General features: G+C 65.1%; 4 protein-coding genes across 4 annotated transcripts in view; 2 read left to right on the top strand and 2 right to left on the bottom strand.

Moving 5' to 3' along the window:
- Window positions 1-553: 553 nt before the first annotated feature.
- On the bottom strand, window positions 554-4,654 carry MNEG_5947 (hypothetical protein; the record flags this gene model as incomplete). Its single annotated transcript, XM_014045580.1, has 10 exons — window positions 554-664; window positions 938-1,101; window positions 1,364-1,551; window positions 1,702-1,808; window positions 2,073-2,519; window positions 2,665-2,766; window positions 3,044-3,254; window positions 3,605-3,774; window positions 3,938-4,033; window positions 4,289-4,654. The coding sequence occupies 10 exons, from the start codon at window positions 4,652-4,654 to the stop codon at window positions 554-556; spliced, it is 1,962 nt and encodes a 653-aa protein (XP_013901034.1).
- Window positions 4,655-8,792: 4,138 nt separating this feature from the next.
- Window positions 8,793-9,942, top strand: MNEG_5946 (RNA binding protein; the record flags this gene model as incomplete). Its single annotated transcript, XM_014045579.1, has 3 exons — window positions 8,793-8,917; window positions 9,061-9,265; window positions 9,580-9,942. The coding sequence occupies 3 exons, from the start codon at window positions 8,793-8,795 to the stop codon at window positions 9,940-9,942; spliced, it is 693 nt and encodes a 230-aa protein (XP_013901033.1).
- Window positions 9,943-11,664: 1,722 nt separating this feature from the next.
- Window positions 11,665-13,072, bottom strand: MNEG_5945 (hypothetical protein; the record flags this gene model as incomplete). The annotated part of the gene is made up of 5 exons (XM_014045578.1): window positions 11,665-11,722; window positions 11,947-12,041; window positions 12,211-12,488; window positions 12,637-12,682; window positions 13,037-13,072. The coding sequence occupies 5 exons, from the start codon at window positions 13,070-13,072 to the stop codon at window positions 11,665-11,667; spliced, it is 513 nt and encodes a 170-aa protein (XP_013901032.1).
- A 242-nt stretch (window positions 13,073-13,314) lies between these two features.
- MNEG_5944 (26S proteasome regulatory subunit T6) overlaps window positions 13,315-13,928 on the top strand; it is a gene marked incomplete at both ends in the record, with an annotated part of 5,939 nt that continues 5,325 nt past the window's right edge. Inside the window, 2 exons of the mRNA XM_014045577.1 lie at window positions 13,315-13,346; window positions 13,650-13,723. Coding sequence (XP_013901031.1) covers window positions 13,315-13,346; window positions 13,650-13,723 — 106 coding nt within the window. The remainder of the gene's footprint in view (window positions 13,347-13,649; window positions 13,724-13,928) is intronic.

Here is a 13,928-nt window from a genome sequence, read left to right as displayed (position 1 = left end):
GGGGGGGGGGGGGGTGATGGATCAGGGAGTGAGGGGCGGGCGCACGCGGGAGCCGTGAGGTGGCGTGCGTGCAGGCGTGCGTGCAAGTGCAGCCATGTGCTTGCACGCGCGTGCGTGTGTGTGTTTGTGTTTGCGTGCGCATTCGAGTGTGTGCATGTGTGTGTATGCATATGTTTGTGTGTATGCATGTGTGTGTGCATGTGCGCGCGCGGGGGCGTGTGTGTGTGTGTGTGTGTGTGTGTGTGTGTGTGTGTGTGTGTGTGTGTGTGTGTGTGTGTGTGTGTGTGCGCGCGCGCGCACGCGCAAGTGCGCACGCGAGTACGCCTCCTTTCGCACGGCCTGTTCAAGTCTACAGACCCGATACCCGGCCCTCAACGCCAGCAGAGGGGCCAGGAAAACCCCAGACCACGCCCTCGCCCGCTGCCAGCGCCCCAACGGCCCCCCGGCGCGGCGTTGGGGGGGTGCAGCGCCCTCTACAGCGAGCCGCAGCCATGGTTCGATCGCCTGGACGACGGCGAATCATATGTAGTGCGTGGGTGTCATCATGACATCATCATCGCCGTGGCCTCACCTGCCAGGCCAGCGTCTCCAGGGTGACCCCGCTGAACAGCACGAAGCAGGCCAGCAGGTAGTTGTCAAACAGCTCGCTGATGTGGCGCCACGCCTGGTGTCAGAGACGGGAGGGACGGGGCGATGCGGAGGTGGTCAAACAAGGGGGGGAGGCGCAATGTCGGGAAGAGGGACGTGTGTTCACGACGCGGCGTAACATGGGGGGCTCGAGGTTTAGGCGGGCCTGGGATCGACTACTGTGGATGGTTGATATGAATCATGATGGTAACAATACCGATGTTTGAGCTTTGCCTTGAGGCACCCGACAGCAACACCAACGGCACCTCAACTCCAGGGCTGCGGCAACCCTTCCTCCTCGCATCCGCACCTGGGCACGCTGCGCCGGCAGCGGCGCAAGCAGCGCTGCGTAGTTGCGCAGCCAAGCCAGCACGCGCCGCGACGACGCGGTCGATGTGCGCGCCCCCGCCACGGCGCCGGCGCCGCCGGGCGCGACGTCGCCGGCTGCTGCGAAGTCGGCGCTGGACTGAATGCCTGGGGCCGGCGCGATGGTGCGGTTGAAGGCGATTTCAGGCAGTGGCTTTTGTATCCGGGACGCCAAGTCCCTAATCAGGGGTGGCGCTTTGCCGTGCCATCAACTGCCAGCCAGCTGGCGTTCTGCCCCGCAACATGCCCGTGTTGCGCCACCAGGCCCCCGGTGCGCATATCCCCCATAGGCCAAGAGGGACCAGCTCCTGGTATGAGAGGCGGCAGGACTAGCCAATTGTCAGGAAAGCGGGCGCTGAAAGTAGCCCACCAGCAAACGGGTTGCCGCTCTCCAGCCACCCCTGCAGGTCCCGTCCCGCCCACTCCGCCGCCGCCGCCGCGATCGGGCCCGCGCGCACGGCGCGCTCGATGCCGCCGCCGCCGCCGCCGCCGGGGAGGGCACCCCACTGCTCCGCCGCCAGCAGGTGGCGCAGGCTCTCCATGTTGGAGCGGTGGTAGCTGTGAACCGAGCGAGGATGAGGAGAGTTAATGTACAGTATGGCATTCAGTGGTGGGAGGTGACCTCACAATTGTGCTGAAACACAGAGCCAGGGCGAGGCTGCCATCAAACACATGCATTGAGAGTGGTTCACGCCCCCAAGCCCTCACCCCTCCAGCAGCGCGCCGTAGCAGCCAGTCAGCGCGGTGCGCAGGCCGCTGGGGCCCCCCACAAAGGCGTCGCCGACGGCCGCCAGCGCTTCGCTCCAGCCGACAACCTGCGCCGCACGGCGCGAATCATCCATTGACACGTTTAACTGGGGCTTTTCACAATTGCAAATTATTTGATAACTGCATTCTTAGCTGCCACACACAACCAAGCATTGCAGGCCTCCCTCAGCCCCTGACGCACTCAAATCACTCTCAAAACACACGCGCGCTCGCACACACACACACACCACACACACACGCACACGTGCACACACACACACACACTCATCACTTGCATGTCAAGTGCACGCACACAGACCGCTTGCTCACACCTGCATGACCTCATCCCCCCTCGCCATCTCCGGCACCAGCAGCAGCTCCCTCAGCTTCACAGCCGCCGCGTCCGCCACCTCAGCGCGCCCCGCCCTCAGCGCCCCCGCGACCGCCTGCAGCAGCCCGCGCGTCGCCGCCTGCACCGCCTCCATCTGGCCGCCGTCCGCGCCGCCGCCTTGCTGCTGCTGCTGCTGCTGCTCCCCATGCTGCTGCTTTTGCTGCGCCTGCGCCTGCTGGTTGGCCTCATGGAACTCAGCCATCAGCTGGTAGCTGGCCACGATTTCAAACAGCAGCTCCGACAGCTGCTGCAGGCACGGCCGCACCGCGGCCGCGGGCAGCTGCCTGCAGAGCTGCGGGAAGGACGCGGAGCCGTCAAGCAGCTGCGCTGCGCGGGCGGCGGCCGCGTCGGCCGCGGCGGCCTTTGAGGCCAGGACCGTCCCTCTGACCTGCGGCAGGGAGTGCGTCGAGGCGTCATGAGAGCCGCAGGCTGTATGCAAACAGGTGCGTGAGACGCCACAAATCGCCAACATGCCGTCAGACAGCGCCTGTAGCGATGCGGCATGCGCGGACGTGACGGCAGCCCCGGCTCACCACGCGCACTGCAGCGTCGTGGACGGTCTCCTTGAAGGCGGTGAGCACCTTGCCCGCAAGCGCCGCGGGCGCGATGCCCTGCAGCAGGTAGCCCTCTAGCATCTGCAGGAGGCCGAGGTGGCATGCACGCGGGGTCCCGGGCTCAGCCAGTGCCCAAACAGGCTCGCCGACTGGTTGGAGCAGCAGGCGAATCCCTTTGCCACGTGAAACCCAAGGTTTCAAAGCCACGCATCAACACCAATCCGTCATCCGCCACCCACACTCGTCGCGCCCACCCCTGGCGAGCGAGGGCGTATACACCGTCCCACCAACGCCGCCCGCGAGCGGCGGCGGCGCGGCGCGGCGCGGCGGGCGGGAACACGACCCCCCCTCCACGCACCTTGCTGTACCCCTCAGCGCTGAACTCCGCGCAGCACCGCTGCAGCGCCGCGTCCAGGCGCGCGAGGGTGTCGTAGTAGTGGCGCTGCACGAGCGCCCGCAGCTCGGGGGCGGCGCGCAGCTGCGCCAGGGGGCCGCCCGCGTCCAGCTGCTGGTGGCACTCCGCGCACTGCAGGATCGCCTCGCCAAACTCGCCGGATTCTTGGTAGCTCCTGAAGGATAGGGATGCATGAAGTGTGTGGGGTGCACAGGGCGCATGGGCTGCATGGCGGTGCATGGGGGTGCGCGGAGTGCATGAGGGGTGCATGGGTGCATGCACGGGTGGGTCGGTGCGTCGTTGTGTGAGAGTGCGTGGTTGGGTGCATGCTTGCGTGCGATGCCATGTCGTGTGTGCTATGGCAGACATGGGGAAGAACACTTGACGCCTGGTTCCACCCACGCTGCCTTTCTTTATTGCAGCTACAACATCCACGACAGATCCGCATGCGTTTCCCCCGGTCGGCGGCCTTCTCGCTCGATCCTAACGCCGGCCCGGTCAAACAATGGTCAAACGGCCGCGCACTTAAGCGAGTGGTGGAGGTCTCGAGCCTGCTTCACCCTGCTGGCCAGCTCCAGCGCCCCCATCAGCCGCTGCTTCTTACGCGTCGCGCCCACCACCTGCATCTGCGCCGCCACCTCCTCCGCCGCCATGCGCAGCTGCTGCCGCGACGCCTGGACCATCACGAACGCCGCCTGCATGGAGGGCGCGCGCGGCGCCCCGCATCGGCGGCGGCCGCGGGCCGCCCCGCGGCAACCGGACTGCCTGCACACTGCGGGCGCGGGCACAAGGAGAAGTCCGACTGCGCTCGCGCGCACGTCACCGGGCGCGTCACGGGGCGCGTCACCGGGCGCCCACCTTTACGTCGCCGTCGACGCTGGTGACGTTGGTGACGCCCTGGATGAGCTTGTCCTGGTGCTTCAGCACGTGGCGCTTCAGCTTGGCACTCACCACCTGCCCACAACACATCATGACACAAAAGGGCGGGCCGGCCCCGCGGGGGTCGGGGGCAGGCTGCTGACATCGGGCCATGCGCATGGCATTTCATGAAGTCGGCATCAGCCGCCTCGCAGCATGCCGGGCCCGCAGGCAGTGCGCATGGCAGGTGCGAGCCAGTGCAAAACAGCACGACCAGACCGCATGCGCGCGCGCCCGGTGCGCTCGGCGGCATGCCAGCGGCGCCGCCACCCCATGCCCCTGCCCACTCACGTCCACGGCGGCCGTTAGTCGCTCCACGACGGCGTCCACGTCATCTTGTTTGGCGTCCTCCGCTAGCGCCGCGAGTTCGTGGGCCAACGGGTCAAAGGACTGCGAGAAGTACCCCTGGTCGAGCGCCGCGAGCGCGGCGTCGGACCGCTTCTGCGCGGCCTCCCGCTCCTCGTCCGTGATCTGCGGCGCCGGCCGCGCGGCGGCGGCGCCGCCGTTGAGCGGTTGGCGGGCGGCGGGCGGGCGAGGGAGCGGGACGGCGGCCTTGAGGCCGGTGGCGATGCCTGTCGTCGCCTTGGTGGCGAGGGTTGAAAAGGTGCCGTCGATCGCCTCACTGAACGACTTCAGGGACCGAGTTATCTCGTCCATGGCTGCGGCGGGGCGCACGTGGGCCCCTCGGCCCTGGACGCTCGCTAGGATAGATGCTGCTGCTGCCGCTGCTCCTGCTCCTTGTGTTGGGTTGCCGGTTGCGAGCCGCCCTCCGCAGCGGCGGCGGATCCCGGATTTCAAGATGTGTTCAGGACATTCACGAGCTACTGCACCACTTGAAGGCCCTCGGGTGGCTGCGGTGCTCACAGTTGACTGCTCGGCCGGACCCTAGCGTAGCAGGCAAGGCACGTCCACAGACCAAGAGATGACGAAACGCTTAATGCTGATTCCCGGAGTTGGGGAGCGGAGCGCCCAACGGAGGGATGTCGTTCTGCGTGCAGTAGCGTGAGTCCGTCTGTGTGTCCACTTCCTCCCAGCTTCCTTTGGGAAGCTGCCCAGCGATTTGCCGTGTATCTGTCGTCGTGAGGCTTTGACAAGGCATGCAAGCTGCTTTTATGGTATGGCGTGACTTATGAAGCCGTGTGGGACTTGGTAGGGGGCTCGGGAGGCCCCGAGGGCTGAAAGTCGTCTCCACCGGTGATTTGGGATGGGTGCGTTTGTCGTATTGCAGCTTCCTCGGCCTCGTATGATTTTTCAGCAATTCAAAGCGAGTTTCCAGCACAACGAGATTTTACTGCGGCTTCGGAAGGCCACGGCTGCAAGGATAGCCTCAGACCCTAAACCTTCGCGCTTGAGAAAGTGTCCCTCGGGATACGAGTTATTCGAAAGACGCAAGGGGCAGGTCTCCATGAAGCCATCTATCTACCGTCATACAAGCTTTTCGCACCAGCTTTCCAGCTTACCAGTCGCAGTCGCTCATCGAGACGGCCAGCTGAACATCCAAAGGACATGGACAGTTGCAACTTCAGCAGTCACATCGGCGTGTTGGCAGGGTTTGCAGGGGTAGAATAATGATGGAGGCAGCTGCGGCAGCCGACCTGGTGCAGAATGCACCTGCAGCACCGGGTGAGTCAGCCGCCGCGGCGGGCCCCTTGGCGCAGTTGTCCGCAGATGACGCCGCAACGGCAGCCAAGGCGCAGTTGCTGGTGGCACGGCTATCAGCGGCCCATCGTGGCTCTGTGCAGCAGCCAACACTACATATACCATCTCAGCCATCACAAGATCAGCCGCCTGCGCAGCAGGCCCCGCGTGTAACAGGCAGCGACACTCCATTGCTACAGCTGCTCAGGCCTGACACTTGGCAAGAGGATATGCGCGTCAAACGTCGTGCAGCTCGCGAACAAGCCGACACCACAGAAGGGCAGAGAGATAGGCGGGCGGCGGCCGCTGAGTCCAAGCGGCTGCGCCGCGTGCTTCGGGCAGGACAAGAAACACAGGAGGAGGAGGCGCGGTTGGCCGCAGCCGCTGGCAGCGAGCAGCAGCGCCGTGCCAGATGTGCCGCAGAAGAGGCGCAGGAAGAGAGGGAGGCACGACTTGGTGCAGCAGCTGCAGACAAGCGGCAGCAACGCGCAGTCGCCGCAAGCAACGCAACCCAGGAGGAGATGGAGGTGCGGCTGGCTGCAGGCGCTGCCAGCAAGCGGCGGCGACGCAAGAGCCATGCAGCCTTAGAGATGCGGGAGGAGCGCCAGGCGCGGTTGGAGACACAAGCAGCACAGATGGTTGCTGTGCGTGCGCGCTTGCGTGCACAGCGCGCATCTGGCCGTGCCAGTTTGGCTCAGTCAGATGTTGTCATGAGTGAGGCAGTTGCAGCGCTGGCAACTGGTGGAGATACCTCAGATCACCCACCTGAGGCTGCAGCGCCACCAACAGCTGAAGCTATGCTGCAGCACTGCCTGGCTCGTGTGCGCGCAGACTTCGGGCTAGATCCAGAGGCAACAGAAGCGCCGTTCGAGGCGCCTAACAGCTGCATCTCGTGCATCTCATTTCAGCTGCGGCGCCAGCAGTGGGCGCACGCACCGCTTCGTGTTTGTGCCGTGTGCGATCAGCAACTGCCGTTCAGCAAGTGTACGCGCCATCTATTGGCTGCGCTTCCGCACTTGGAGCTGTTGGACGCCGACCTGCCACCAACGCCTTGCCTGCCGCGCTCTGGCCACACCGCGGTTTGGTTTGAGGGCCGTCGCTACTGCCTCTCAATGGAGGGGATCCATTGTGAGTTGCAATGCAAATGGGGATGGAGGGGATCCATTGTGAGTTGCAATGCAAATGGGGGTGGTTTGGAGGTGCTTGCAAGCGCTCTTGGCTGATTGGTCGTGAATCGTTGTATTTCAGTTAAATGGTACTCTGTCCCCATGGTGTCTCAGTCTTCCATCCCCACATCCCACCCATGTTCACGTGAGCGCAGTCGAGCCGCGCCCCATCCTTCCTGACTATCACGAGGCCTTCACATGCAACCTTTGCGGCCAACAGCATGATGCTGCTTCAGGCGGGGTGCCGCCACCACCCACAGGGGGCGTGGTCGTTGCTGAGGGTGAGTTTGCGGGGATATGGTTTTGAGCTTCAAAGCGTCTAGCACCGGGAAGGCTCCTCGAGGGAAAGTGCTCTTGACTAGATGCAAAACTTTTGCTGTGATGATGTCCACAAGCCGCACCCAATTGTGCTGCCATCACTTCATGGGCTTGCCTTGAATGCCCACATTTACTGATGCTTCCGTCACGTCCATGCGCTGTGTTGTGCATGGACTGTACTTGCTTCAACCTACGATGGAGGGAAATCATGACTCGTGCCCTTGCTCCTTGCTTGCAGGTGGCATCGCTGGCAGCGCTGCTTGTCACCCCTCTGCCTGCGAGGAGGAGATGGCCAGTCCTTCGGCCCAAGCAGGTGGGTGGTTACAACAGCGTTGCTGACAGCTTAGCTTGCTGCCTGACCTTTGAGTCCGGGTTGCACAATGTTAACGCTTTGAATTGCATGGCTCCAGAAGCGGGCGACGATGGATGTTGTGACACTCTTAATCTTGATCTGCTCCCCTGCTTTGCTCGCAGGTGGCATCGGCGCCAGCAGTGCTGCCATTTTTCCTGCCCACAATCCACGCGGGGAAGGGATGGTCACTTTTTCGGGCCAAGCAGGTGGGCGGTCACACTAGCACTGCAGCTACTGCCCCTCGTGGTGCATTGAATGCAGTCTTGCTTCTGTAAACAACCAAGCTTTTAGGGGTAATTTATTCCATGCAAATCATCTTGACATGTAAACCCTAAATCCTATTGTTCTCAGCGCCTTCACCCCCCAATTTTATCTGTTCTCTGCGGGCCACCCACTCAAATCTGATGTCTTCCCCGCCTCTCAATTTCTTCTCCCCGCGCCACACTTACAGTTGCAGCTGAGGCGCGGCATCTATTGCGCGACGCAACCTTCCCTGCACCAATAACGCCTGAACGGCCACGATACGTTGACACCTGTGCCACGTGCTTGCGCGCACTCAAGGCTGGGCGTATCCCGTTGGAGTCCCTCGTCCGGTTTGACTGTGGCCTACCTAGCTTCCCCATGCCACCGCTCAATGACGTCGAGCGCGCCCTCATTGCGCCGCTGCGCGTCGTCTGCAAATGCGTGTACCTCAAGGTGCATCAAGGCCCCCTGGACTGGGTAGACTCACATACACACCATCTGCCACTTGTTCATGGACATGACCATCTGTGAGACCTGGGTCCTGCACTTGGACCACACGTTCACCCCAGCAACTGTGTATGTTGCGTTCAGCACTGTAAAGTGGCGCATGTCAGCACAGCTGGCTTGTGCACTTTACATGGAGCAATGAGCAGCGAGGTGGGTGAAGTACTGCCTGCTGGTAGACAACATCCCAGTCACGTTCCCCAACGACGGGAGGGCCGTGGGCCCCTTCTTGTGTAGATACCGGATCGGTCGCATGGTTGGCTTCTTTTTGGTGGAGCACTTGCCACACACGCAGCTGCCTGCATCACATACCGCGGCGAGGTCCCACCTTCGCAAAGGCCTAAAGCAGGCGCCCCGATGGAATTGTGGGCGGACGATATAGTTTCGTTAGCCTTAGTCTAGAGGCATCACTTAGCCTTTAGCAGGCTGGTCCCTTCGCGACGCACTCAACCCAAGCCCCACGCCCTCCGAGGGCGTGCTGGATCAGCTGAAAGCTGTCGATTGGTCTATAGGCGGGCCCTAGCATCCCAGGCCTGCGAGCCAGGACGTGTGTTGCACGCTTCAGATCATCATCATGGACGGAGCCTTCCCCTCCCAGCGTGGGCAGGCCTTCGCCGATGGAGGCCAGGACGCTGCTGCTGCCGCACGCCGTGGCTTCAGGGGCACAGCCGAAAACGCCAAGACTAAGCTCTGCCAAAGGTGCGCCCTATAACGGGCTGGTGGCTGTCTCTTTTGTCTTTGTAACAAGATTGGATTGCTTTGCGCTCAGCGGGCGGGCCTCGGGGACGAGCATCGCTTCGCACCCACGGGCGATCTGTGCAACCAACGCCGGGGAATTGCAGGTGGGCCAACGGTGACTGCCGCTTCGGCGATCGGTGCAACTTTGCTCATGGAGAGCACGAGCTGAGGACCCTGCCGCCGCGTGGGGACATGGGCTACGGCCCCGGGGGCCCCGGCCGTGGTGGTGGCCCTGGCTATGGGCCACCCCGCGGCGGGTACGGCGGCGGCTACGGCGGTCGCGGCATGGGCATGGGCGGCCGGGGAGGGGTGAGTCGGGGTGCATGGGTGTGGGGGCAGTGCGGCGCGCGATGCGGCGCCGCATGGGGGTGGGCGCCCTGCCATGCGGCGGACTGGGTATGCGGCATCGGGCGCCGTTCCCGGCGGCTCCCACAACCCTGACCTCTGAGAGTCGAGCGCGCCCGCCAGGCCACGGCTTTTTTATGAACAATGACAGCTGCAGCCGCAGTGGCAGGCCATGCCAGTGACGCGGAGCGATTGGCTGTGTCAGCGGGGCGGGTGTCTTCATGTTGCCGCTGTCATCGTCAGTCACGCCCGTCATCCATGCTGATTGCCATCCCCAGGGCTGGGACGACGGCTACGGCGGCGGCGGTGGCTACGGCGAGCCGGGCTACGGCGGCGGCGGCTACCCCCAGGGCGGCGGCGGCTACGGCGGCCCCCCCGGCGGCGGGTACGGCGGGCCCCCCCAGCAGCAGATGCAGGGTGGCGGCCCCGGCTACGCCGGCCCCCGCGACGCGGGGCGCCCCTACGGCGGCGGCCCGCCCGCTGGCGAGGACACGTACGCGCGCTCGGGCTTCCCCGTGCAGGGCCCCAACGGCTGGGTGGCGTATAAGACGCAGGACACTGGAGAGACCTACTACCACAACCATAACAGCAACGTCACCCAGTGGGACCGCCCCGTGGACTGGCCCAGCGCGCCCGCCTAGAGCGGCTCGGCGCAGGCCGAAGTGTGCGGAGCGCGGGCGCGCGGTGCGCGGCGATCAGCGCAACTGCAGCTGTGCGCCGCACCGTGGCTAGGCTGGTGGCGTAATGCTGATGCTCGGCTCCTTTTCGCATTAGATAGCAGGCATGCGCCAGGGGGGCTCTGGCAGCTGCGCCTGGGGTGACCCGTGGGCGCGCGGCCGCCGGCCTGCCTGTGGTTCGATTGGGTTGCGCTGCGAGGACGTCCCCCTCCTTTCCCCAGCCAGGGCCCTGCGGGCAAGGCATCCCTCCGCCCATGCTGCCCCTGGGGTTTTCGCAAGGGGCTGGCATCCGAGGTTGGTATCTCAAGTGGCGCGCGCAGCGCAGCTCAGGCACGGCCGCAGCAGTGCGCGCCCCCCGCCCTTGGCCGCGCCCCGCCCGCCCGCCGCGCTCGCCCTTCCAAATTGCCAGGCGCGCGCCGGCAGGGGGCGGCGGCCTGGCGCGCCACCTCGCTCTAGTACTCTGCTTCTGGCAGACCCGCTTGGCGCCCGGGCGCCCACCGGCGTGCCTGCCTCCAAACGCGCACCCTGTTTTTCGCTTTCTGCACGCATTTCGTTCCGCCCGCATTGTGCGCCCCCCCCCCTCCGCCGTACCTCTGTGTGTGTTGTCGCGCGCGGCGGCCTTCAGGGCCGCAGGTCCAGGCGTCGCCACCCCCGCATTGCGCAGGGCAGGCTCAAATAGCGCACCGGCCGGCATGCCCCACCCCGCCTGCGCCCGAGCTCCACAAACCGCCCCGCCCAAGGGCGGTTAGGCCGCACCATACAATGAGCATGTGCGCGCGCCGCATGGCGCGCCCCTTTGAAGCAGTCGCGTACGCAGGCGCAGTGCCAGATCACCCCACCCCCTCGACCCTTTCCCGGGCTCGGGCCTCATCCCATCCCGCTGATTCCTGTCGGCCCCGCGCCGCCCCACGGCGGTTGCGGGCGCCAGCGCGGCCCAGAATTTTGCGGGCCCGCCCTTTGCATCGGACAGCCGCGAGCTCCTGCGCTCCCGGCTTCCAAGCGCCGCCCGCGCTTGAGTGTACGTGGCGTCACGCCCACGTGCTGATGACGTCGCTCGCCAGCAATGACTTGAGAGTGGGAGGCGGCCATGAGTAAAGGCAGCCGGCGCGATCGGCGACGGAGGGTTGCCCACTGTCAGCGTGCGGTCTGCGGAGCGGGCTAGGGATGCGGCAGCCCGCGCAGGGCGGTCGGGGTGTGGGGCAGTGGGGCGCCCGGCGAGCGCCGGCACGCTGCTCTGGGGCGCCACAGGGTTTGCAGTGTGCTGGGGTGGGCATGGTGGGTCTGAAGCCCTCGGAAGGGGTCTCGGCCGCCCCAGTGCCCCTGGCGCTGGTGACAAATCTAGGGTGTGCCGCGCAGGGTCGTGTTACTAGCGAGGATTTGAACGTGCGCGCAGGACCAAAGGAAGCGCCACTGGTTGCGAGCCCCGGGGGCGCAAGGAAAGCCGGAAAATAACGAGACGCTTTTGGGAGACGAGATCCACATTACTGCTGTGCAACGAGCTCAATGCAAACACACCACCACGACAGTGACAGCAAGGCAATGCAACACACAGAGCGAGCGAAAAAGGTTTGCTGCCACAAGCACCGTCGTCGCCAGCGGGCATCGAGCAGTCGCTCGCGCGCAGGCGCGCGGGGCTCGCAATGGCCTTGGTGCCGCCGACCCCCCCTGCCCCGCGACGCGGTGACGTCACTGCCCGGCCGTCAGCTGCTGCATCATTCTCTGGAGGTCCCTTATTTCCTTCTCCCTGGGGGGTTTGGTCACGGCGGGTGGACGCGTCAGGTCAAAGCATTTGGGGAGGGGCCCAGGCTCCCCTTATGACTCGGTTCAACATCCACCGCAGGGCTCGCGCGACCAGGGCAACTTCCTCATGTGACCGCCAATCAACCACGCGCGCCCCTGCAACGCCGCCCCCACGGCGCCGCCGCGTCCGCAGAGAGCACCGAACCCGGCGCGGCGCGGCGCACCCACCAGCCGGGCATCTTGTCCAACTTCTCCCGCTCCTGGCTGGTCAGCGGCTCGCCGCCCTGCTTTTCGCGCGTCGCCAGGGACTGGCATTGCCGCACCTGTGAAAATTCGGCGGCCGGGGTGGGAGCCCAGGCAGGTTTTGCGCAGGGCCTGCGAGTCAACGGCGGCGTCTCAAGCTGACACAAACCAAGGTGCGTAAGAGCTTCTCCACCCGACTGCTGTGCGCTTGCCTGTTGCCCGGGACAAAACATGAGTCCCGTGAATCACCTTTTTGTTCAGGGCCTTGATTTGCTTATCCACCACAGCCGCCGGCCCGCTCAGCGCCGCTGCCCCCGCCTCGCCCGCCGCCGCCGCCGCCTGCCCGCCGCCGGCGCTCGCGCCCGCCGCCGCGCTACCGTTGGCCGCCGGCGCCGCGGAGGACGTGCTGGTTGACGGGGCGGCGGACGCGTCTGCTGCATCTTCGTCATGCCCGTCAGCCTTCTTGGCCTTGCGCTTTTCGTTCTTTTTGGCCGCCTTGGACTTTGCTGCAGATGCCGACCCGCTGTCTGCGCCGTGGTGACACGGAGGGATGCAAGGGGAAAAAACGCTGCGGTCAAGCCGTGCCACCCGCCGCCTGCTGGTTGGTCACGATGACAGAAGCATGGGAACGGGAGCACAACACGCATGTCGAGGCAACTCATCATCGCCGCCCACCTGCAGAGGGGTCGTAGCCGGGGCACCGGGGTCCGCCCACCTTGAACTGCGGTGTGAGGCCAGGCGCGCGGCGTAGCATGGCGTGGCGCAGCTCACACGCGAGGAAGCATGCAGTGACAGCACGGGGCGGGTGCGCCGTGCATGCAGCCCGCTCGGTCAGCGCGCCTGACGCAGCGACTGGGCAGCAAGCAGTACCCATAGCAGTGCATTGCACGGGGCGGCCAGCCGCTAACGTTGCATCACCAGGCGCTATCGCCGCTTTGTATGCACGATGAGATCCGTTTCTCACCGCTGCGCCCACCGACATGTAGGCCGGCTGCTCATCCTGCGGGGTGTAGCCTGCCCTGACCCGCCGCTCCTTCCTCAGTGTTCCATCCGGCCGTCTGCTTGGTCCAATCACCTTCTCGCCCTTTTCATTGATCACATAATTGTCCATTGCTCCTCTCTCCTCTTTTGTGATCTGCTCAACTCGAGGTCGATCAGAGCGCCGGCTGATTGGTGTGCCCAGAGCTGCAAAGGATACGGATCGAGCACAGAGGATCGACTATGCTGTGACTGCAGCCAGGCGCACATTTTCCTTCGTGGCCAGCCCGGGAAGCAGGTCGAGCTGCCGCTGGCGCTGCGCCCGCTTCGCAAGTACCGTACAGTACCCACGCGGGCCAATCTGCATCGGGCGCCATGGCCGCCCAACCTGCTGGCCTGGACTTCTGGTGCGCTCAACCCTGCGCTCGTCGCATGCTGGCCGCCTGCTGCCCCGCTGAACACGAGGGTTTCCCACCGCTTGCACGAAGGCCTTGTGACATTGCCACCCATGCCCACGGCACCCATGGCCCACGCATGAGCCCACAAGCCCGAACAAGCGAACAAGCGCAGCATGCACAGGGCCCTTCAATTCCCCTCCCCTGACCGCTTGCCTCCCCCGCCTCAAATCCTTTATGCACGCGCTGCCTGTGGTGCTGGCGCGGTTGGACTTAACACCCATGTGCGCTGTCACCACGCGCCGCGCGTCACAGCGGCTTCACGCTTATTGTGGATGACACCGTCCACCCCGACGGCACCACAAGCATGGAGCAAGTGGGCGGCGGCGGTGAGCGAGCCAGCCACGCGGCGGCTTCGTTCCCCCTCCAATGCCACCAGCGACGGCGCCTCCCCTGGCAGAGCGCGCGCCTGTGCAGCACAATCAGCCCCTTTGCTGTTGCAGCGCAACGCCCCCGCTGCCCTCAAGGTACGGTCTTCAAGCGGCGTGTGAGGTGTGTGAACCGCTGCGTTGCACCGCCCCCCCCCCCCCACCC

Source organism: Monoraphidium neglectum (assembly GCF_000611645.1).
Source record: "Monoraphidium neglectum strain SAG 48.87 unplaced genomic scaffold scaffold00924, whole genome shotgun sequence".
NCBI classification, from domain to species: Eukaryota; Viridiplantae; Chlorophyta; class Chlorophyceae; order Sphaeropleales; family Selenastraceae; genus Monoraphidium; species Monoraphidium neglectum.
This window is presented reverse-complemented; position numbering and strand designations above follow the sequence as displayed.